The sequence below is a fragment of the Protopterus annectens genome, chromosome 10.part0 (genome assembly GCF_019279795.1).
Source record: "Protopterus annectens isolate FY-2018-M chromosome 10.part0, PAN1.0, whole genome shotgun sequence".
NCBI lineage: Eukaryota > Metazoa > Chordata > Ceratodontiformes > Protopteridae > Protopterus > Protopterus annectens.
The window spans coordinates 1,559,702,495-1,559,727,613 of NC_056744.1; the positions used below are offsets into that span (position 1 = coordinate 1,559,702,495).

The 25,119-nt window shown below is 40.0% G+C and overlaps 1 protein-coding gene across 4 annotated transcripts in view; it reads left to right on the plus strand.

Annotated features, from left to right (window-relative positions):
- Positions 1 to 25,119, plus strand: part of LOC122813729 (butyrophilin subfamily 1 member A1-like) — an 800,878-nt gene that overhangs the window by 61,292 nt on the left and 714,467 nt on the right. For 3 of the 4 annotated variants that reach the window (XM_044086200.1, XM_044086201.1, XM_044086202.1), the window contains exons 2-3: positions 761 to 881; positions 18,029 to 18,083. In XM_044086200.1, the coding sequence (XP_043942135.1) occupies positions 849 to 881; positions 18,029 to 18,083 (88 nt within the window). In that variant the 5' untranslated portion in view covers positions 761 to 848. Of the gene's footprint in view, positions 1 to 760; positions 882 to 17,360; positions 17,415 to 18,028; positions 18,084 to 25,119 lie in introns of all 4 variants that reach the window. The other variant, XR_006366724.1, reaches the window with a different exon arrangement.

Sequence of the window (25,119 nt, forward strand, 5' to 3'; positions counted from 1 at the left end):
TGTTAGCTCTACCAAACGAGAGCTGGATATCTGACGTCTAGCACTGTGGGATAAGGGGAGGCCTCGAGCCGGTAAATAGCTCTCGAGCTTTAATAAAAAGGCCGAGTCAGAGCTGAGGATCGGCTCCAAACCCATCCAGCAAGAAAGAAGGCGAGATGAAGACAACTAACATGGAACGTTATGGTAGGTACATAACTTCTTATTTTCAGCTATTCTTCTGAAGTTAACTTCTTGTGTTTCAATTTCCCTTGTTAAAATATATATATCTAAACAGTTGCAATAGTGTATATACATTTCTGCTCAGTACTTTACAAAATATCTCTTCAGCACACACATCTGTCCAATATGACAAACTGTTCTCATACATCTGTAACACAAGCATCTTACATGAAGCATGTTGATATTCACAAATTACATATAATTATTTACAAAATTCCAGGTAGCTGTGCCGGTAGTATCTCATTTCATGACAGCATACATGGCTGTTGTGAAGAAGAAAGTACTAAAAACATAAAGAAAAAATTGTGTTCGCTGAGAAAGTTTTTTTTTTTTTTTTTTTTTTGCAGTTTATGAGTTCTAAGTCTGCTCTGTCTGGTCGGAAGTTTTCTTAATATTCTCTGGGAAACTTTGTGGATCCTAGTATAGTTGAGTACATCAGCAGAAAACAGTTTCATCTATTGCCAATCACATAGAGGATGTGCAAGCAGTGGGTAACTTCCATATTGCTACTTCTGATATTTTTCTGTTTATTCCCTTTCAGATGTACTGCCATTCATATACAGTGAAATGAAGCCCAGTAACAGAAGGTTTTGTACAACTGTTTTGCTGGTATACTTTGAAAGCACTATATGAGTCGTAAGAGACATCATGGAAGAACAAAGGTAGATTGAAAGAACTGTAAGATACTGAAATTAACTGGAATAAATGTCTTTATCTTTTTATTACTCAAAGCTGTGCTGAACAAGTGTCAAATATTTCCCTCTGTGCCAGAGCTTCTTGTACCTTTCAGAATAAAAGTCTGTAGAAGCTTAAGTCTGATATTGGTATTTTTTATGTAGTAGCAGCATACAGTGGAGTTAAATGTAGTAATTTAACAATATCCAAACAAGTCTTACTGTTTCAAATAACAGTACTGATAAACTGAAACAGACTGAATTATACTGTCTGTAGTAATTCTGAACTCAAAGTTGTTCCTTTTCTCCATAATGGCAAAATTAATTCAAACTGTGCTGTTTGCTGCAGTTTGTGGACGACTAGATATTTGTCCTGAAATCAAAGTCTTTTGAGTGTCAGTACCGAACTTTTGTACTTAATCTCCAAAATATTAATAATGAGCTGAGCTGCACTGCATTGACTGACTTCAGAGTAGAAAGCAGCTCTCCTAATAATACTAAAACCCTGTAAGTTTCCAACAAGTTCTACACACCTCTTTAAATTTGGTTCCCAAGCCTCATACCATCTAAACAAGATCTGTTTGTCCTCTATGTTTTGCACATTTTGTTAGCACATTTTAGTCTCATCAGTTTTTTTAATAACCAAAAAGTAAGGTGCTAGCAATGTATTCACAGGACCAAACAAAAATAACTTATTGAAAAACAAAATTTAACATACAAGAAAGAAAATTGTTAAGCACTTTTGTCTATAGAACACGAACCAATTAGATAATCTCAGCAACTCACTTTTATAACATTGTAGCATCTGGTCATAATCTAATTAAGAATTTAAAGGACATTGCAGTTAATATGTAACATTCAAGCGTTCAAAGTGCACACATATAAATAATTAGAACATATAAACAACACTTTTTAAATACTTCTGCTACCCTAAAATTAAAAATGTACATATGTATATATATGTATGTATATATATATATATATATATATAAATATATATATATGTGTGTGTATATATATATATATATATATATATATATATATATATATATATATATATATATATATAAATATATATATATATATATATATGTATAAAAAACTATAAAACACTCCATCATTTCAGATGATGTTTATATATTTCCAATTTTGCATCCATGAAGTTTAAAATGCTTTTTAAGGAAACAGCATCATTTATACCTTTTAAACCCTGTGAATTCAAAAACAGTTGCCATCTGAGTTCCTTATATTCAAGTGTATTTTCCTAGTTGCCCCCTCTAAATGACCTATGAATGTTGTCCACAACAAAAAATAGATTTTTTTTTTAAGTCATCACACACCTCAGAATGTTCATATTGAGCATTATTGGAATTACTATTTTTAGTATCTCTAACATGTTCCTGAATCCTAACATTAAGTTGCCTTTCTGTCTTTCCAATGTAGAACGCATCACAAGAGGCACAACTGGCTGCATATACTACTTTGCTACTTCTACAATTACTGTATTGTGGGGGAGTTATTTTATTATTATAGTTGGCTATCCTAATATAAAGACCTTCTAATATATAACTACAAGCCTTACAATTACCACATTTACTCATTTTCTTATCTTTATTACTATTCTTTCCATTTGCTGTTTTATTTCTTTCAAGAACATTCTTAACATATACCCCTTTTCTGTGAGTAAAGGTCAGTCTAGGACCGAATTTTTAATGCTATTATGCAGTAATGTTTGACCAATGTCTTGAAACAGTCTCCTGTACGTGTGTGAGATGTATGTTGTTCATATGTGGTAGGACCAGTTATGAGTATTTTTACCTGAATGTTATTTTTCTGAGCTCATTTGTATCCTTCTCTGAAAATTTCAATGTGAAATATAAAGTAAATATATAGGCCTGCTTTTATATGTCTGCATTTCTAGTCCTATACAAAGAGAAAACTGTATGTCTAAGAAACTACATTTAAGTGAGACCTGGTCTTACAGATTGAAAATGCATCTTTGTGATGTTTTTATCAAAGACAGTTTCTAATGCACACCACCATAAACATTTTTCAAGAATTTGGCCAAGTCCTTTGAAGTCTTGAGTGATTCAGTTTATGTCTGGAATGATTTAGTTTTGATCTGTTGAAGATCATCTGAGGCAAGTTAGATATTTTTTTCCATCAGGATAGATCAGTATAGATGTTACAGATGTTTAGTTATGTAAAGTAAATACAGGTGAAAAACAGAAAACTCAGTAAAGCAGTGTATTGCTAACCTGGTGACCTAGGTTTGACTTTCACATCATCCCCACCCAATTTTTGCATATTGTGTGGACTTAAGCAAGTCACTGAAGTAACTATTTTATATAAATAAACACATGTTATGACTGCACTATAATAAACAGATATGTTGTTTTCATGAGACCTGCATAATTGTTAAAATAAAATAAAGTTTCCAAGATGCAAATAGTAACCCAAAGATAAAAGCTTAAGTAAAGGAATAATGTCCATAAGGCTGGTGGCTCAGGCACTGCTGATAAGAAGAAGTGATGAACAAGTGTAAAGATGTATCACCTCAACTGATATTATAACGTATTCCATACTATAACGTAATTTTACTAAAGGTCTCCCAAACTCTCAAAACCAATCACTAACGTTATTGGAAAGTAACCCAGTGATAAGTCAGGGAGAAGGCCTTTTGGGCCACAGTGAACTTCTCTGTGTCATGAGCTAGTAATTGATGTTGGCAAAAATACATCTTTGAAGCTTAGATATTCAAAGAGTAAAATGTTATTTGGTAAATCAGTGGTGCTAATCTGCTTCCAGATGTGACTGATGTATTGTAGCACCTACATCTGAGCTTCTATGCCAAACATATTTGTACATTTCTGACAAATTACCCTGTAGGGAATTTCTAAAATCTACCAACTCCTTACATTCCCAAAGAACTTGGCCCGTTACTCCTCCCTTTCACATTTTACCTCCAGTGATTGCGGTCTGCCAGTGAAAAAAAAATTCTCTGAAGTCTACCTGAGGTATGAAAATACCTATGCAAACATTTCCATGCAAAAATCCTAAACCTTCTAGATTTTGTACCGTGCTTGGAAGCCATAGACATATGCTCCCATTGTTTGTATGTTATTCTTGTTTCCCATTCTTTTCTGATTGATTCTTATAGTTTTGAATTGTTTTATATGGCCTACTAATCTCCCTTTTTTTACTGCAGCTTCTGTTTTAGACACAACTATAACCTCAGCCCGAGCTGATCTTTCATTTTATACTCTTTATCCCCCTTTCTGTGCCTGTATTCTGTCATCAACCCCTGGTAGAAAAGGCAGTTTCCAACCCATAGTCTGAATTTCTAGTTGGTCTCATCCCACTGCATGATATTTCCATTCGTAGTTATTTGCTCCCAGTACCTTGGTTCCTTTGCTAATTTTCACCAGTAAATACTTTCCGTCTTGCCTAATTTCTGTGCCCCTACCTACAGTCATCCCTAATGGTAAACTCCCTTTTCTCCTTTCCCATGTGGCTTAGTTCTCAAGTACAATCTGTTCCTGGAGACTTCCCTGTTGATTGATTATACGTTGCCATTTTTTGTTTTAGGCTCTCCCATCTTAGCTATTGGTTTTTGAGCCTCATATTTAAGTCTTCCACATTTCCATTTGTGTCTTTTCTTAGTTCTCTCATTCCTCTGCTTTATACAGATGTTCATAGACTTTTCAAAATATCTCTTGTACCCTCTGACAGGTCCATGGTTATTTTTCTAGTCACATGCTCCCTAATTTTAGTAACAGCACCCCTTTCTATTTCTGTTGCCTGTCGTTCTAATGGTTTATGTGCTTGTGAGTTATTTTTAAAAATACTTGCTTAACCTTTCTAAACTCATGCATATTATCCAAATATTCCCTATTTCTCCTTTAGCTTACAATTGCTCCATATCATTTTGTTCAGTAAGATTCACATTGATCTGTAATACTTTAACCTTTGAAAATCTCTCTAAATAATTCATATTACTTTTTCCATATTTCTTTCTCTCTCTATCTCTCACAGCTGCCATATCACCCACTTTCATTTTATTCCACTCCTCAGCAATCTCTTCTGAAGACATTTGTATATTCCCTAGCAAATCCCAAAAATCATTTTTACTAACCATTCCTTAAATTCTTCTGTTTTAATAGGTAGATGGGAAAGCATCATTTTTAACTGACTATCCTGCATCTTTGTCTTAGTCTTTATTGGCACATGGTCTGAAGTAGCTATTGCATGTGTTTCAAAACTTTTGATTAAACTCCCATGTTCTTGTGGGGTCTATATCAGATTGTCGAAGTTTTAATACTTCGAATCACTGAAGATCGAACTTTAGTGATAGAAGTATTAAAACTTCGAATCCCTATAAAAATATTTTTAAAACAAAAAAAAAAACTAAAGGCTGTAAACAGGAGGGCTGCGGCCCTCTGCACCCCCCCACACCCCTCGCTACTTAAATATACCAACTCTGAGATCGCCCTTCAGTGCAATACAGTGCAGAAATGGAAGATTTCCATTTCTTACACTGTAGTGCAATCTTGGAGTTGGTATATTTAAAGAGCGGGGGTTGTGGGAGGTGCAGCCCCCCCACATGGGGGTGCAGGGGGGCTTGCCCCCTCGCTTACACCCTTTTGCAATTGTTGTCTTTCTTCTTCTTCTCTACCTCTATTGGAGTCCCACTAGCAATCAGTATTATTATCCTCTTTTCCTTTGTCCCTGATATTATGCTGAATAAACACTTTGAAACCCTTTCTTTCCCAACTTCGGATGCACATTCCTATCCAAATGTGGCTCCCTTAACATTGCTATTTGTGCCCTGCACTTCCTAGTATATTTTAAAGCTATTTGCTTGTTGTCTATAACTGCAGCGCTATTCACTTTCCATCATATGATTGGTAAGGCATTCATTCTGGTAAGATGCTATTACTTTCACTTGTTCTTCATGTCAGTTTTTGAATACATGTTTCCAACTTGCAACTTACATGAACACATTAATATTTGGCAGGATGATCTTATGTATCATTGCAGCTTGAAGTCTCTATCCATGTCACATTTTCCCAGAATATTTGTTTCAATAAAAACATTCAGAAAATAAGTAACTATGCCCATTGTTATTTTTAGTCCCCAACTCTTTTAAACTCACAACAAAGACACACAACGATAGATAGATAGAGGCGATCTCTGCCTAACATTCAAAGCTATGTCAAACCCAGAGCTGTTGGACATGCTCCATGTAAAGAAATCCCAATCCCTCCGAGCTACACCCTCCAGAGACCTAAACCTTGTCACCACAATAAACAGAACATGCTGGAGGGATAGATTCCTGTCCCAGAGACTTCCCATGCTTTAGAACAAACTACCTATCTATATCAGACAAAGCTCCTGATTATCACTCTTCAAGGAAAATCTTGATGATTGGATGGGAGATAGGAAATTCACCCCGGGGATCACTTCTGTGGCTCTGCTTGACAGGGGCACAGGAAAATATTTTTTTTGGTTAGCAAAAGCCAGGGTACCATTTGGCTAGGCTTATATAGGCCCTAGGGCCAATAGCCTAGTACCTACCTATGAACCTATGAACGATATACATTTACCAAAAAAGAAATGTTACCCTCATATATTGGCAAATAACACAGATGGACAACTATCCCACAGTATTCACCCATTCTAAAATTAGGTTTAATCATGCTAAAATGTATGTTAAAATCTGTGTTCCATTTTGCGCCGACCCCACCCTTTCTTGTCCCATTTCAACCTCCCTCTCAGATTTGAAAAACAACTTGGATACTCTCAATTAACTGATTTTTAGTGTTAAGAAAAAGTGTCCTAGCTGTCATTAAATGAACAGATTTTTCACTGTTGTGAATTGTACTGAAGTGTTTTTTATTGCTAGGAATGTATCTGCTTGTATTCCCTTCAATGTAACAGACTTCACTATTTTGTTCCCCATGCACATGCCTCATAATTCATGGTTCAGTCATTTCTGGATTAAATGTCTGTGTCTGCAGACAATACGTCTGCCATTGCTGAGCTCTACAGGCAGATAACATAAAGATCAGCTAATATTTTGCAATGGAAAAACATAACTCATCTGAAATATCATTTTACATGATTTTAGATAAGGCTTGCACCTGTATGCATAGCACCAGAGGAACCACCATAATTTAATACGCACATATGATCAGTTCAGTTTAACTGGTTTCCCAAGATTACAGCATTGTGCTACTAATATCTAACCCTTTTCTTGTGGCAGTATAAACCCCAGACAAATTGCAGTCCAAAGAGAGAGAAAAAAGTAGATTTCTACGTTAACATCTCTAACATTAACAGCAATCACTGATAACACTCCTCCCACCTCACATTTAAAGTACCTCTACATATTTCCAGAACTAGTTTACAGTGTAACATACAAATCATGTCAAAAATGTTTACAAATTATTAAGACAGGGAGAAAATGAACTTTGTTACATACAGTTAAATCGTCAACTGCTTTATCATATTTCTAAATAATTAATGACAGAGTGGGAATTATAATTTAGACACAACCAGTGTAACATAGTCTACAAATTTCTAATATTTTTCCCCTTCCCGCTTCTTGAAGAAGTACAGATGTCCTTCAAGGATGCATCTGCAGTCATAACATATGGGTTGTCCTGCCTCAGGCAGCCCTTCGGTCGACCGGATTCCAAAGTCTGGGTCTGGCCTCGGCTGATGTCGCACTTTCCCCGACGTCAGAGCGTCTGGGGTATAAAAGCATGAGCCGACGCCATTTTCCTCAGTCTTTCTTGCCGCGCGGTGCCCGAAGCAGAAGCTGTTCGCAAGTGCCGGTCGGTCAGATCCAGTGATTTCAGCTACCGAAAACTTCGAAAAAGCTAAGTACCCCGTTGGGGACTCTTTCTTGCCTCAGCCGATGTCAGATAAAGTAAATAATTGTTTAACTTGTGGGAAACAAATACCTCATAAGGATTTCCATTCCTACTGCCTTCCTTGCTTAGGCCCAGACCACGACGTATCGTCCTGTTCAGCCTGTGCTTCCTTCAACCGACGAACTCTTAGACGTCGGTCGGAGTTTGCAGAGGAATTTTTTGGGGCTAGTTTTGCATATAAAATGCCGTCGGAGACTCCGACATCACATTTGGTGAAAAAACGGAAGGACAAGGACCGACACTCGCGGCCCGCGGTTTCGGCTGAAACCACGGTAAGGCCTACCGCGAGTGTCTCGGTTTCGGCCGAAACAGAGTCCTCAGAGATTCCTTCATCCGAATCCACTCAACCGACCACCGTGGCCCGGGAGGCCCCGGCTGAGTCGGCTACCGAGCTACCTACCGAAACCAGTGCCCAGGATATGTCCGACACCATACCTTTGGACATATCTACTCCTGCACGTGGGGCAGCTAGGCCCCCTGCTTCCATGTCCATTAAGGCCTTTTCTAGGGCTAAAGCTGCTAAACTTTCTAAAGCTTTGCCTCCCAAAACTACATCCCAGAGGCCTTCCTCTAGTTCTCAGATCCTCAGCCTTGCAGAGGACCTTATTTCTTTAATTAGAGGTTGACAACCTCACCCGGACAGGGCCTCTCACCCTCCACCAGACAAAAGGCCCAGGACTGAGCCTTCTGACCCACACTCTTCAGATGAGTCCTCTGATGGTTCTGAGTTGTCAGACCACCAGGAGGAGGCTTATTCGCCCTATGAGGATTCTGATGCAGAAGAATCTATCCCTTCGGCCTCCCCTCCTGAAGAGTTTTCCTTTGGTGAGACTCTACACTCCATGAGAGAGCATTTTCAATGGCAAGGTCAGGATTTCTCTGATTCTAGAAAAAGATTAAGGACCTTTTTACATTTGCCTCAGCATAGGCCCTTAGCTATACCTCCTGTTTTGAATGTAATTGATGATGTGTACAATGATGTCAGTACAGCCCCTGATACTCTTCCCCCGGCCCCTGCCAAACCTGATAGATACTACAGGGTCCCGGATTCTCATTTCCATCTGTATAAAGCCCATTCTGCAGATCCAGAAACTATTACTCTGGGCCCTAAAGGGGTTGCGGCTGCCATTGCCAAAAATCCTCTACCTTCTGAAAGAGAGTCTAGAGCTTTAGAGAGATGGGGAAAGAAGGTATATACTTCTGCAACTCTTTCCGTCAGGGCATTAAGTTGTCAATTTCATATGATACAGTACCAAGACTATTTGTTAGATGAACTGAACAAGAAGCTTTCTTCTCCTGAGCCCCTTGACCATAAATCCCTTCAGGATTTGGTACACAACTCACAACAGGTTAGTAATCATTTCTTAAAGTGTGGTTATGATGCATTGGAGGCTTCATTTAGGTCAGCTATGACTGGGGCAGTTATTCGTAGGCATGCCTGGCTGAAGGAACAATCTTTGCCAGACCATGTTAAAGCTAAACTCCTGGATGCTCCAATGGAGAAACAAAATTTATTTGGCTCCTCTGCTCAGGAGGTCTTAAAAAAGTATGAAGAAAAGGCAAAATCTGTGCAAACAGTTAAGGATTTCCTACAAGTACAACCACCGAGATTAAGCAGAAACTGGCCTACTAAGAATTGGTTCTTTCCAGACTCGGACAGAGCCCAGAGAGGCAGGAACAGACGCCCCAGAGGCAGAGGCCAATCTAGGGGCTCTTACAGAGGCCGTCAGTGGCAGCCTGCCAACCAGAGAGGTAGTGCAACAGCAGCAACAACAACTACTACACCAGGGCAGGCTCAATGACTTTACTCTGATTCCACCCACCAGGGCTCAACTGGAAGCACCCTTGGGCGGAAAGCTTGCTTTATTCTCGGAAAATTGGCATTATATTACAAGGGACACATGGACACTGCAAATAATAGACAAAGGATGCAGGTTCCACTTCCACACTTTGCCAAAATGAAACGGAATGCCAAACCTACCACCAAATCAGAGGGCAGAGGCTTTAAAGCAGATCAACAACTTGCTTCAAATGAAAGCTATAGAAAAGGTACCACTTTCAGAGCAAGGCCAAGGATTTTACTCCAGACTATTCCTGGTACCAAGAAAAGAAAATCAATGGAGGCCTGTTCTCGACCTGTCCCCACTGAATACTTACCTCATTGTGCCAAAATTCAAGATGCTGACCCTACAGCAACTTCTTCCCATGTTGGGCAAGGAGTCTTGGCTGGTGACTCTAGATCTCAAGGAGGCATACCTGCACATCCCTATTCGACCAAACTGCAGAAGGCACCTCAGATTTCTTGCAGGATCAGAGCATTATCAATTCTCAGCATTGCCCTTTGGCTTATCTACTGCTCCCAGAGTATTCATGAAATGCCTGGCATCAGTAATTGCATACTGCAGACTTCAGGGGATTCAAATCTACCCTTATCTGGACGACTGCCTTATACAAGCGGACAACAAGGTAAATTTGATAAAAGACTTGGCCTATGCCATCCACCTACTACAGGCATTGGGATACACAGTCAACATCCAAAAATCAAGACTGGTTCCATCCCAAAGGATAACCTTTCTGGGTGCGGATCTAGACACAACCACCCAAATGGCCTTTCTGACAGAAGAAAAACAAAAACAACTTCCGGATTACTTCATGAATCTGACAAGACAAGCTCAGCTTACTGCAAGGAAAATCCTGCAGGCCCTGGGTTACATGGCATCCTGCATAATTCTGATACCACAGGCCAGGCTGCATATGAGAAAATTACAATGGTATCTAAGGAGTGTATGGTCTCAACACAGTCACAGTTTGGAAATACACTGGCAGACAGCTTAAGCAGAACTACCATGGATGCACACGAATGGATGCTGCACCCAGACATCTTCCAACTCATAACAAAGGCATGGGGAACGCCGGAGATAGATCTGTTCGCCTCCCCCCTCAACCATCAACTGAGGACATTCTGCTCAAGGACATACCACCCACAAGCATGGAGGGTGGACTCTCTCTCTTTCAGTTGGAAAGCTCTAAAAGTATATGCCTTCCCACCTCTCCCTTTAATGTACAAGGTTCTACTGAAGATCAGGGAGGAACAGCCAAGGGTGATTCTGATAGCTCCAGACTGGCCAAGGCAACACTGGTATCCACTATTGAGGAGCATGTCACAGGCAAAACCATGGCCTCTCCCCTATGGCCTCTTCTTCTGACGCAGAACAATTTCAAGATCATGCATCCCAACTTAAAAACATTGCAGCTAACTGCCTGGAAAATCCCTTAAATCCAAAACAAAATGTGTTATCACAGAGAGTGAAGGACATTATCATGGAAGCTCGCCGGCCTTCCACAAGGAAGACATACTCAGCTAAATGGAAAAGATTTTTCATTTGGAACACATCAAAAGGCTTAGATGTGACAGTGGCAAGCATGACACATATTCTGGAATACTTAGCAGAACTGTTCCACAATGGCCTTTCCTATTCTTCCATTAAGATTCATGCCTCAGCAATTTCAGCAGAATACAATGTGGATCCACCTATCTTTTCACACCCTCTCCTCAAGCAATTTCTGAGAGGGATCAAAAATATCAAACCTCCAAGAAAACCCCTTTTACCTGCTTGGGATCTCAACTTTGTCTTGGAGAAACTAACACTTCCTCCCTTTGAACCAGCAGCAACAGCGGATCTTCAGTTTCTGTCTTGGAAAACTGCATTCCTTCTGGCAATAACTTCAGCAAGAAGAGTATCTGAGTTACAAGCATTAATGGCAGTACAGCCATTTCTTATCTTCCATCAGGCAGAGTTACACTAAGAACTAATCCTACTTTTATGCCAAAGGTGGTATCTAGGGTATCCTTGAACCAAGCTATTCACTTGCCCACGTTCTTCCCAAATCCACAGAATAGAGGGGAAAAACTTCTGCACACCTTGGATATACACAGACAACTACGCTACTATTTGGACAGAACTAAAAGTAGCAGAAAAACTGACCAACTATTTGTAGCACATGCTGCTGGGGTGCAAGGAAAAGCAATTTCCAAACAGACAATTTCAAAATGGATAGGAAATTGCATTCGATTTTGTTACTCCTTTCATGGAAAGTCAGTTCCTGCAAACATCAGGCCTCATTCCACAAGGGCCACGGCCACCACTACAGCCTTCCTACGAGGGGTGGCTACCAAGGACATTTTAGAAGCTGCTACTTGGAGCTCCGTGCATACATTTACCAAACATTACAATCTACCTTTATACTCCAGATCCAGAGCAGGCTTTGCTACTGCAGTCCTGCAGGGGATTCTAACTGCACCATCTTTTTCTTAGTACCTCCTCCCCCAGATTGGCTATGGTATTCTACCCATATGTTATGACTGCAGATGCATCCTTGAAGGACATAGTACAGTTTTATACCTACCGTAAATGTAGATGTCCGATAGGTACGCATCTGCAGTCAGGTTTACCCTCCCTCCTAACCCTCTGTGGTATTCCTAGGGTGTTTACCCCTCTTTTAGCTAGCTGGGGGAATCTATTATGGTGTATTTGTTTGTATATACATGTATATATATATATATATATATATATATATATATATATAGATAAAATTTTGCAAATGTTTGGAATTCTATTGCATTTATCCAAATTTAGCCTTCCTAGAGGGCACCTGGCATCTGGGGCAAGAAAAACTGAGGAAAATAGCATCGGCTGATGCTTTTATACCCCAGACGCTCTGACGTCGGGGAAAGTGCGACATCAGCCGAGGCCAGACTCAGACTTTGGAATCCGGCCGACCGAAGGGCTGCCTGAGGCAGGACAACCCATATGTTATGACTGCAGATGCATACCTATCGGACATCTACATTTATGGTAGGTACAAAACTGTACTTTTTCAAGCCCAAACAGCATTTTATGGAAATGTCACTTGCTATTCATCTGTTAGAACTCGTGTTTTATTTCCTACTTTCAGATTCTTGATAGCCCACTTCTTCAACACAAGACTGGTCCGTGGTTCAGCTCATGATTTTTAGATCCTGTACTTTTTCTGCTGTTCAGTCATTTTAATTTGCAACACTTGAAAAGGTTTTACTGGCAAGTTCTGTCAGTGGGCTGTGCCATTGTCTGGGGAATGTGAAACAGAATTCCCTTCAACTCTCTGGCTCACGTTTTTGATGGGTGAATTTTTTTATGTCTTCCTTCATCTATTCTGCATCCAAGAATGTCTGATTCTTCATGCAAACATATTCTGAGAAAAGATGGCTCTAGGAACTTGAGTCTCACACCTGCTTCTTGACATCCTCTGATTCCAGTGATGAGCCCATTCCTCTTCTGTCTAGTGTACTGCGAATAATCATTTTCCTTGAACACTGTGGAATCCCCAATTGATAATATTTTACCTTCCTGACACAATTTTGTCAGGACATTTCCTTCTTCATTTGTACTACTATAGGTCTTAGCTTTTTCTTATGGCCAGATTTTTTACATATACACAATGTACTCCTTCAGTTAATAAATCTTGCTGGTAGTACCACTCCAGATGCTCATTTGTGCTTTCATAAAATTAATGCTATCTGTTCCTTCCAGTTTCTCTGGTACAGGAGAAAATTTCAGTTTTTCCCTACATGCTTTTTTTAGCTCTACTATTTTTTGAAACCGCTCTTTTTGAGAAAGCCTCATTTCAGCCAGTCTTTCCTTCATTTTACCTCTGATTTGTGTAGTATTATCATTTCTTCTGAATAACTACTTAAATCATCTTCTATTCTTTCAAGCCCTTTGTCATTTGACTACAGGATGTTTACGCCAATACTAGCAGAGAATATCACAGAGTTATTACTGGAATCGATAGATATGGATCAGGGTGTTGATAAAAAGAAAGGCATCACATAGTAAAACATCATTATGGTAGTGTATGCATTCCCTAATGTATTAATAGAATTCATTGCAAGAACGTATGCTAGATAAGAAACAGGAATAAAAATAATAGGAATGGACTCAGCGAAACTACTAGAAGGCTATCTAGGTTTGTTTCAGTAGAATGCTCTGCTATCTGAAGAGACCACTCCGTATTGCACAACAGATAATGTTAACTTTTCCAGTTGTTAATGTTAAGCCAGAGAGTATAGGAACACAATTTCTGATCCAGTCCATCTGAAACAATAGAAGAAGACAGGTGGTGGGGTGGGATTGTACCAGATATATGTAATGGAGTGGTGGTAGGTGGAATTAGTAAGGTTTTACCTCTAAATGAAGTCCTTATCAATAAGCCACATTTCTGTAACTTAAGTAATGTAATGAGTATGAGACAGAGAGTCAGACAGAAGTACTAGTTGCTAAATGCATATTTGTACCCCTCCCAGAAATATAAACAGACTGTGACAACAGATTTCAAGTGGTTATTTTAATAACAGTAGAACACTTTATAAAAACACACAAAGTCAAGAGTAATTTTCAAACTTTATGTTAGCGCTTTCATTCAGTTTTCATACATGAACTTCAGACACATTTCAAAGTCAAAATGCACAAGTTAAATACTTATGGTAACTCATGAGAGCAAAAGAGTAATTGAAGTCTTAAAGTCATTCACACTCTCAAATAGACTAAAAAGCAAATAATTGTATGTAATACATATCATACATTACATGCTACATAAGAACATGTTAACAGTATATAAAGATATACAACAAAATATATATAATAATAAAATTCAATAATCTAATAGTAAAAATTCAAAAATAAGAGGTACATTACCTCTCAAGAGATTTAAGTTTCAGAATAAATTTCAGGCAACACTGGTCATTAAGACATGGATATGTGTATGCATTAAGCCTCAATTGCCAGGCCAGTTATTTTTCTTCCAATCTCAGGGAACAAGCTCCTCCCCTAACATCTTTGGTAACCTGTTCAATAACTAGGTAGTGGAAGTGGTGGCCATGATTCTCAATGACATGTTTTGCCAAATCATTAGTACAAATGTGTTTGCTAATATTGTACTGATGTTCATACATTCTTTGCTTAAAATTTCGTTCTGTTTTACTGGCATGCTTGACAAATAGAGAGGTGCACAACACCACAGCTGTTACAATTAAATTTACCATTGATATCATAAGTATGGTTGCTAATACAAAATCTGCTAGTCACTTCCACATATTTGCAAAAGTTGCATCTACCACATTTATACATCGCAAAGCTGGTAGATACAGATCCAGTTTTTTTTGTCAAGTATCTTTTTCAAATTATCCCCCCTTTTGAACACCATTGCTGGAGTGGCCCCTATTTTTTGTCTAATGGCTGGGTCATCTCTAAGAACGGACCAATTCTTAGTAAGAATGTCTCTCAAAACCTTGGCATTCAATGAAGAAGGGGTGATAAAATTCAAAGAAAAATTGTTATGTATAACTGGGGAAGTCAAGTGAGTTTGTAATGTATTTAATACAATAGTTGGTGAATCTTCGATGTTTAATTCCACTGTATTAAGGGTTAAAACATCATTATTAAGGATGGGTTTAAACCAACCAGAACTCCTTTTCTTACATACTTCTTTTATTTCATTTATCAGATGTAATGGATATCTTCTTTTAGTAAACATTTCCTTAAGTAACTCACACTCTGATAAGAAATCAACCTCCATAGAAATCATTCTAGCTGCTCTCACGAGTTGGCCTTTTATAACTGCTCTGTTTTGATGGTATGAATGAGAGCTGTCAAAATGAAGGAGAGTAGTAGAGTAAGTAGGCTTCCTATAAATATTCACCACATATTTCCCATTTTTCCTATCCTTAGAAAGCCAGACATCAAAAAGTGAAATACAGTCAGTGTTGAAGTCTGAAGTGAAGTTAAGAAAGGGGGTAAGCGAAGAAATAAAGTCTACACATTCATTGGCAACAGCCCTGTCCACTTTTAGGATGATAAAAATATCGTCCAAATAGCACGTATACCAGTAGATATTGATGAAAATAACACTTTGAAAAAGAAACTCTCCCAGTGGGCCATTACACAATTCACAAAACTTCCCCCACAGGGGGAACCCATTGCCACCCCTGTTTTCTGTAAAAAAATATTCACCATTGAACAGGAAAAAATTAGTGGATAATATAATATCCAATAAATATTCGATCAAATCAATGTCATCACTTATAGCACCTTTAGAGTGTAAGAAATCTCTAACCCAGTCAATGCCAAGTCTGTGTGGAATGACCGTGTACAAGTCCTTAACATTCACAGTTAAGAAATTATGGTCTTTATTATAATCCAGTCTGTTTAATATTTCCAGAAATTGCCATGAAACACAACAAATTTGTGTTCCCCCTCCAAATATTTTTTGAGTTGTAGATCAACAATTTTGGCACACCCATAAGTTATGCAATTCCTGCCATCAACTATTGGGTGGAAAGGGGGATCAGGCAAATTTTTGTGGATCTTGGGTAAGCCGAAAATAATTGGCATGATGGGGGCAGTGATAGTATGATAGTTAAATACATCAACATCAATCCTAGTGTCTATAAAGAGATCATTGATAAAGGATCTGATGCGCTGATATGCTCCATTCACTTCATTCAATGGAACTTTTTGGTAAGCGTCAGTATTTAAAATTCTCATCGTCCTAGCAATATAATCATCCTCAGTCATGATAATCAAACCACCTCCTTTATTAGGTTTTAAAACTCTAATTCTGTTGAGTTTCAATAGGTTTAAAGCTTCACATTCATCTCTGGTCATGTTAGACTTATCTGTACAGTGAACAGGTTTATTTATTTTATTTATTTATTTAACATTTATTGACCGGGAAAGTCCGACTAGGTTCCACAGAGCCTGTTTTCAGCGGAGGCCCGGGGAGAAATGCTCCAGATGCATGTCTTTGTTTACTTAAAACAGACCTAATGTCCAACTCACACATTTTTTCAAACAGACAATACTGTTGAAAAAATGTAGGAGTTGGACATTAGGCCTGTTTTAAGTAAACCTGTTCAACTGACCAGAGATGAATGTGAAGCTTTAAACGTATTGATACTTATGTGTAGTGTAGGTATTTCGGTGTTTGCTGTTTTGTTTCTTTTTGTGCATTTGTTTTATGGTGTGGGTGTTGTGGTTTGTGTATGGTGTGGTGTATGCTTTGTGTTCGGGTTTGTGGAGTTTCGGTTTTGTTCGGTTTCGGCTTTTTGGTGTCGAAATGCTGAAATTCGAGATTTCAGCATTTCGAGATTGTGAAGTGAAACCATATATATATATATATATATATATATATATATATGTGTGTGTGTGTGTGTCTGTGTGTACATACACATATGCATATATTTTGCACTGGGTAGCTGTAATCACTACTATGAAAATGCAGACCTGTCACAGGATCATCAGCTGGCTGCAAGGTAACAAAGGCAACTGACCTAAGAGAGAATCTGAAGAGACAGTGGTAGTTAGGCTTATGTGCAGTGGAGGATTAAGCTGATTAACAAACTGAGAAAAATCAATCAATAAATAAACATATGTATCAATCAGTGAACGTTGCATGACCATACTTATATATTGAATCTGATCATATTTTGCAGATGGCTATACTCCAGTTTTCTGTTGGTGGTTTGTATTCATGAAAATTAGACATGGTAAGTTACTACATTTTTGTGGGGCGGGGTGCAGGGGGGCTTGCCCCCCTGCTTTTGTGTAGTGTAGTTATTTCAGTGTTTGGTGTTTTGTTTCTTGTGTGTATTTGTTTTGTGGTGTGGGTGTTGTGGTTTGTCTGTGGTGTGGTGTATGCTTTGTGTTCAGGTTTATAGTTTTGGGTTTGTGGAGTTTCGGTTTTGTACAGTTTCGGCTTTTTGGTCTCGAAATTCTGAAATTCGAGATTTCAGCTTTTCGAGATTATGAAGTGAAACTATATATATATATATATATATATATATATATATATATATATATATATATACATGTGTGTGTGTGTATATATATACATACACATATACATATACTTTACACTGGACAGCTGTAATCACTACCATGAAAATGCAGACCGGTCACAGGATCATCAGCTGGCTGTAAGGTAACAAAGGCAACTGAGCTAAGAGAGAATCTGAAGAGACAGTGGTAGTTAGGCTTATATGCAGTGGAGGATTAAGCTGATTAACAAACTAAGAAAAATCAGTCAATAAATAAACATATGTATCAATCAGTGAACGTTGCATGACCATACTTATATATTGAATCTGATTATATTTTGCAGATGGCTATACTCCACTTTTTCTGTTGGTGGTTTGTATTCATGAAAATTGGACATGGTAAGTTACTACATTTTTGTGTGTGCATGTATCAGTGTGTGTGTATATGTGCATGCGCACATTTTATGTGTGTGTGTGTGTGTGTGTGTGTGTGTGTGTGTGTGTGTGTATATATATATATATATATATATATATATATGTGTGTGTGTGTGCGCTTGTGTGTGTGTATTTGTGTATGTGTGTGTGTGATTGTGTGTTTGTGTATGTGCGTGTTTGTCTGTGTGCAAATCTGCCCTATTATAGCATACCATCTGCTGGTATTCTACTATTCATAATGTTTATCAAAAAAAACTAAAAATGAAAACAGCAGAATGTTATGATGTTATGTAGTCCTGTCTCGCCGTAATTCTTGCTGGATTGGTTCAGAGCCGATTCTCAGCTCTGACTCGGCCGATACTAAAGCTTGAGAGCTTTTACTGGCTCGAGGCTAGCCCCTATCCCATGGAGCCTCACGGCAATCCCCCAGATCTCATTTGCCGCGAAAGCTTCGAGGTTGTCTCCTTACTAGCTCTTTGACTAAGTAGAAGATTTCTTGATAAATCTTGTTATTTTTCATCTATTTTCTTCATATTTCTACCTGAATAGTTGATATCTATTACCTGTGTGGTTATTGTTGAGTGCTTGATCCCCTATTCCACCTTTTATGATTGTATGGCCCGTTTTAGAGTGCTGTAGCTGCCCGTTTAAATTAGTGGGCCTTTCCTCCCTGAATGCTAGCCTTTCTTTTTAAAAAAAAAAAACAAAACTTTTCTTTTTCTTCATAACTTTGCTGTTAGTTATAGTTAGTATGTTATTATTGTTATTGTAGTTAGCCTTGTTTTTCTTGTCAGCATGTCTAAAGAAAAAGATAGAGAACATAAGGAACACCACCCTTCTGGGTTCATGAAATGTGACAAGTTTTCGCAAAAAATGTCATTGACTGACAGTCACACTACTGTGTGTATTCTCTGGGAGAGTCTCATTTACAAAAAACCCTGTACATTTTGCCATGCCTTTAGTACTAGGGTTCTTAATGAGAGAAAATGTAAATTGATAGAGAGGGGTCTCATGACTAGTTCCTTCCAGGAACAGCTGGAACTTGGTCAGACAGCTCCCAAAACTGTGAAGTGAAAATCTTCGGTTCCAGCATCGGAGCCATCTAAAAAGTCTAAAGCAAGGGAGCCAAGGAGTTCTGGCTCCAATTCCGCTTCTTCTGTCCCAGTGCCATTGGTTTCCTCAGTGCCGAGACAACCTTTGGTAAAAAGACACTCATAATTTATCAACCCTATTTCACCAACTTTGAGGTCTCCTATTTTAGAAAGGAGGAGATCTCCTTCTGTCTCCACCAGTTCGTCCAGGACACTTTCAGATGAGGATATCGAGCGGGTGGTGAAGAGGTTGCTCTGTGATCCGGCTGTGGCTAAAAAGTTAGCTCTTCCGGACTCAAAGACTTCGGAGCTGTCCCATCTCCAGACTACTGCTCCTCCTCCGACTGCTTCACTCAGAGTCGAACACTTCGGGTCCTTCTGTGTTGGATCCTTCGGTTCCAAAAATTCTTCCTGCTTCACTCCTCGTAACCAATAACTCTATCCTCAGCGGCTCAGTCTGGAACCAAGGGATCTGGGAGCCGATGCTCGCAAGTCGACTCTGAGAGGGATAGTCTACCCAGTTTTTCTTTGGAACCAACCCTCCCTCTTGGTGCTTTGGCTCGGCTTAGCTCGGTTCCCACTTCTGCTTCTGAACCTGTTCCTCCTGCTTGAAGCCTACCTTCAGTCTCCTCGGAGTGGAGGTAATCTTCAGAGTGGGGTGGAAAGGCTTTCGAAGAAATAGAGAAAGCTTTGTCCAGTGCCAAAGCCCTGCCTTTGGACCCGATGTTCCACCAGCAGCCGACAGCAACCTCTTCTTCCCTGCACCCCGTCAGCATAGGGAACCAGAGACTCAAGCAGCCCCTATTGGAGGTACCCCCTCTTCTGAGACCTCCCCAGATTATCCCACTGGAGAGCTCCCTCGGAAGAGACTTTGTAAGAGGAAGCACATTGACTCACCTGAGTCTGTCATGTCAGACACTGATTTGGATGAGTCAGAAGGGTCCCCTAGATCCCCCTCTGAGGATGTCTCTTTTGCTGACATCCTTAAAATCCTTAGACAGAGGGGTGATTGGAAGACCTCTAACCCTACTGAGGACGAATTAGTGTACCTTGAGGCCTTTGGTTCCCGACCTTCCACCTCCTGGGTGACACCGACTTATGACTAACTCTTGGAGGTCATATCCTGGAAAGCCCGGACCTCCCCGGACACAGTGGAGCTTGTCTCGAGGAGGCCAAGCAACTTTATGACTGCCCTGGAAGATAAGTCCTTTCTTTCTAAAGGAGTTTCTGTGGATGCTATTGTGTTAGCAGCGGCCACAGAAAAGGAGTTGTCTAAGACATCTTCTAATATCCATCCTCCTAATAAAGAGTCTAGGACGATGGATAGGTATGGAAAGCGTACCTTTTCTTCAGCGGCATTTACCTTACGATCGCTGAATTACTTGTCCCATTTTACTAGACTTCAAAGGGATCTCCTGAAGAAGTTGGGAGACACCTTTCAGGGTTCAGTAGCTTTGGGATCCATGGACAGGTATCTGCACAGTTCTCCACCCTTACAGCTATAGCTAACTCCTGAATGAGGCTGATTTCCTATGCAGCTGACGGAGTGAGCAGGACAGCCCCAGCAGGAATTTCTCTTAGGAGATATTCTTGGATGCGTCTATGTAACGTCACGGAATCTTTTAAGTCTTCCTTTACCAATGTCCCCTTTGATGGTTCAACTCTTTTTGGACCACAGGTAAAAGAGACTTTGACCAGGTGCGAGCAGGAAGGAAAAACCTTATCTGCTGTCGGAGTCCGTTTCTCCCTTCCTTCTAAACCCTATCCCAAGGGCCATACAGGAGGGAAAATATGGTTCCATAAATCCCAAAAAGGTTTCCTTCAAGCACAAGGTCAACCCTCCCCTAGAGGCAGAGGGGGAGAATATAATGGAAAATGCCGCCCTCACAACAGAGGAGGTCCGCAACATCAGGGAGATAGAGATACTTTCTCTGATCGTCCCTTCCATCGCCCCTGAGGGGTTGCCTGACTGTCCGTCTCTGGAGGCAGTCAGGGGTCGTCTTTCACTGTACCCAAGCGCCTGGCTACACATTTCCCAAGATCGTTGGGTACATACTATAATTTCCAGAGGTTATCTGATTCCCTTTGTTTCAGATCCCATGGTAAACCGGTCTTTACCAGATGTACCACCCATTCAGTTATACCGTGCAACATCAGAGGTCATCTTATTGCTTCAAAAAAGATTCATCCAAGAAGTCCCCGCAGAGCAAATAGGATCCGGAACTTACTCTCGATTCTTTTTAGTTAAAAAAAGACAGGGGACTGGAGATCAGTTCTAGATCTCAGCAAACTTAGCAAGTCTGTAAAGAAATCGAAGCTCCGTATGATCACTCTGTAGTCGATATTTCCGTTTATCGGGAATGACAATTGGATGTGCTCAATAGATCTTCAGGATGCGTATTACCGCATCAAAGTGGACAGGCAGTCCAGAAGACACCTACGCTTTTGACTGGGAGCCAGTCATTTTTAATTTTGAACCCTGCCCTTTGGCCTCACTACAGCCCCCAGAGTGTTCACCAAATGCATGGCAGTGGTAACGGCTCACCTGAGACGTCAAGGATTCCAGGTGTTTCCATACCTAGATGAGTAGCTTCTCACTGCTACCACCAAGCACCAGCTAATCAGAACCAGGGACAAGACTCTATCCTTGTGCACCAGATTAGGCATTACAACAAACCTAAAAAAAATCAGCCTCATTTCCATCTCAGCGCATTGTATTCTTAGGCTCAGAAATAGACTCAACCACCATGACAGCAACTGACACCAGAAAGGATGGAATTGTTGCATGACCAAGTCAGATCCTTCTTGAAGAAAGACAAAGTACAGGCCAGGATTGTCCTTCAGCTCCTAGGGACTTTGGCTTCCACCATTCTCTTAGTTCCCCTAGCCCATCTGCACATGAGAGTACTCCAGTGGCTACTATATGCACAGTGGTCAATGCAATATCTCCCCCTGTCTCACCAAATACTCATCACAGACTCCTGTAAGAAGGATCTAGCATGGTGGTTGCATACGGATCAACTTAATCTAGGTCGCTCACTTGCTCCCCCTCAACAAAATGCAGTTTTGACCACGGATGCCTCCCAGATTGGGGGGGGGGCATTATCTGGGAATGACGGTCCAAGGTATGTGGCAGGATCACGAGAACCAGTTGCACATAAATGTTCTGCAGATGAGAGCGGTGCTATACACGTTGCAAGCACTTCACAGTTCTCTTCCCACTGGGATAATTGCAATTCAGTCAGACAACATGTCTGTAGTGTGGTACATAAACAAGCAAGGGGGAACCAAATCTTACCCACGTTGTCGAGATGCTTTAAGAGTATGGAAATGGGCGATGGACATTCAATGCTTTCTGGCAGCAATGCACATCCCGAGGAAGTCCAGTGTGATAGCAGACAAACTGAGTCGAGCAATTCTCATGCCTCATGAGTGGTCCCTGAATTCAGAAGTTGCGGAAGAGATTTTTTGCAAATGGGGCCAGCCTTGCTGCGACCTATTCGCCATGTACATAAACACCAAATGCAGCAGCTACTTTGCCCTAATTCCCAATCCGGGATGTCACCCAGGGATGCTCTGGTCCACAATTGGCATCCGGAACTACTTTATGCCTTTCCACCCTTTCCTGTCATACCAAAAGTGATTCAGAAAACAAAACTGTTGAAGAGGACCCTGATCCTCATTGCTCCTTACTGGCCTCGCTAAGTCTGGTTCCCCTTCCTGTGGCCCTATTTCTTGGAGGAACCATGGATTCTAGAACCATCCCAGACCTCTTGATTCATCAATCAGGGCAGTTCCATCCTACTATCCAAACCCTGAAATTGACAGCATGGCTGCTCCAGTTCCATGAATAACCAGGTGTATTTTTCTTTCCTCCCACAGTCAAATGCATTCTGATTTCTTCAGATGAACCTTTCACCAGGAAATTATATTCCAGTAAATGGAAAAGTTTCTCCATTTGGGCAGCAAACCAAGGCATAAATCCCTACTCAGCTCCTATAGAGTCTATCCTGTCCTTCCTGGCATCCATTTTTCATTGAAGGAGCTGCAGCTGCTACTATTAGAATTCAGGTAACTGCCATCTCGAATTATCATTTTGTCTACATGGGTAATCCAATCATGTCCCACTCTTTATCCAAAACCTTTTGGAAAGGAGTCCTCCTTCTCAGACCTCCAATCAGGCAACCACAGGAGCCCTGGGACCCAAACCTAGTACTTACATCTTTAATTTCTCCACCTTTTGAATCCTCTTCTTCATCGGATCTGAAATTCTTGTCTTGGAAGACATTGTTCTTAGTGGTTATAACATCTGCTAGGAGAGTTTCAGAATTGCACACCCTCACCATTCGACCTCCTTACATTGTTTTCCGCAAGGATAGAGTCTCGCTTAGAACGAATCCTTCCTTTCTTCCTAAGGTATGTTCAGAGCGTAATCTCAACACAACTATTGAACTACCAGTTTTCTTCCCTAATCATACTAATAAATCAGAATACAGACTACACAAATTGGATGTCCACAGAATTCTCAGGTTTTACCTGCACAGGACTATAGAATTTAGAAAATCAGACCAATTGTTTGTTTCCTTTTCAGAAAAAAATAAAGGTGTGCCTGTTTCTAAGGTCACTTTGTCTAAATGGCTTTCAGACTGCATTTCATTTGCTTACAAAGCTGCTGGCAAACAATTACCAGCTAAAGTAAAAGGCCATTCAACCAGACCAGTATTAACTTCATATGCCTTTAGATCAAAACTTCCTATTGATACTGTTTGTGCAGGAGCTACGTGGGCAAGACCTCATACCTTTGTCACTCATTACAAATTGGATTTGACCTCCCGGGGCAGGTCATCCTTTGGGTCCACTGTGCTGAAGAGTCTGTTCACTTGAGCCACCTGAGATAAAGGTGCTAGGGATGCTGTCCCATCCAGCAAGAATTATGGAGAGATAGGACTACATAACATAAGGAAGTTATGTACTTACCATAACGTTCCATGTTTGTAGTCTATCTTGCCTACATTTTTGCGTCCCACCCTCCTTCCTCCTTCCTGTTTCCTGAAGGAACTGGTGGACTATCCATTATACTATCTGACTTGGTTGTAGTTGTCCATCCACTTGGCATGGATAGTAATACAGTGTTCTGTTTCTATGTGCATTCTTATTGATAGTTTTTACTGACTGTTATGTACCTATTTACTTTCTTGCAAACAAGATCTGGGGAATTGCCATGAGGCACCATAGGATAGGGGTTAGCCTCGAGCCAGTAAAAGCTCTTGAGCTTTAGTATCGCCTGAGTCAGAGCCGCGAATCAGCTCCGAACCCATCCAGCAAGAATGTAGGGGAAATGGACTACAAACATGGAACATTATGGTAAGTACATAACTTTTTTGTTTTTTTGCTATCTGGAATAAAACACTGATCCCTGAAAAAACTATTTCAGGTCAACCCAGGAAAAATAATGTGTTACAGAACACAGAAAAAAAATAATTTCTAAACAAGTGAGTAACATATCCAAACTTCTAAGTTTTAAGTGCAGTATTATACAGTAATGCCTTATTACCTTTCAAAAACGAGCACTGTGATTGCACAGCCCAACCAACGTGCCCATTGTAAGTCAAGCATATACAAGAGAAGGAAATGATAGAGAGGTGAGAAAAATGGAGGGAAAAGCAAATATTGAGACCAGAGAATGTGTGCAGGATTCTGAGGAGATGTTTCAAAGACATCTTTTTGATGGAAATGAGTCAGTAAATGATGGATGTATAATTATAACCCTCCAGTCAGGAGGGTTGCATGATTATTTACTTGAAGGAATGTTGATATAGAGTGAGCCAGGAAATGAAGAAGATATTTCCTGGGGGGACATTACAGAGAAAATAAAAAAGGAGGCTGCAGAGACAATCCTGAAGAATAGT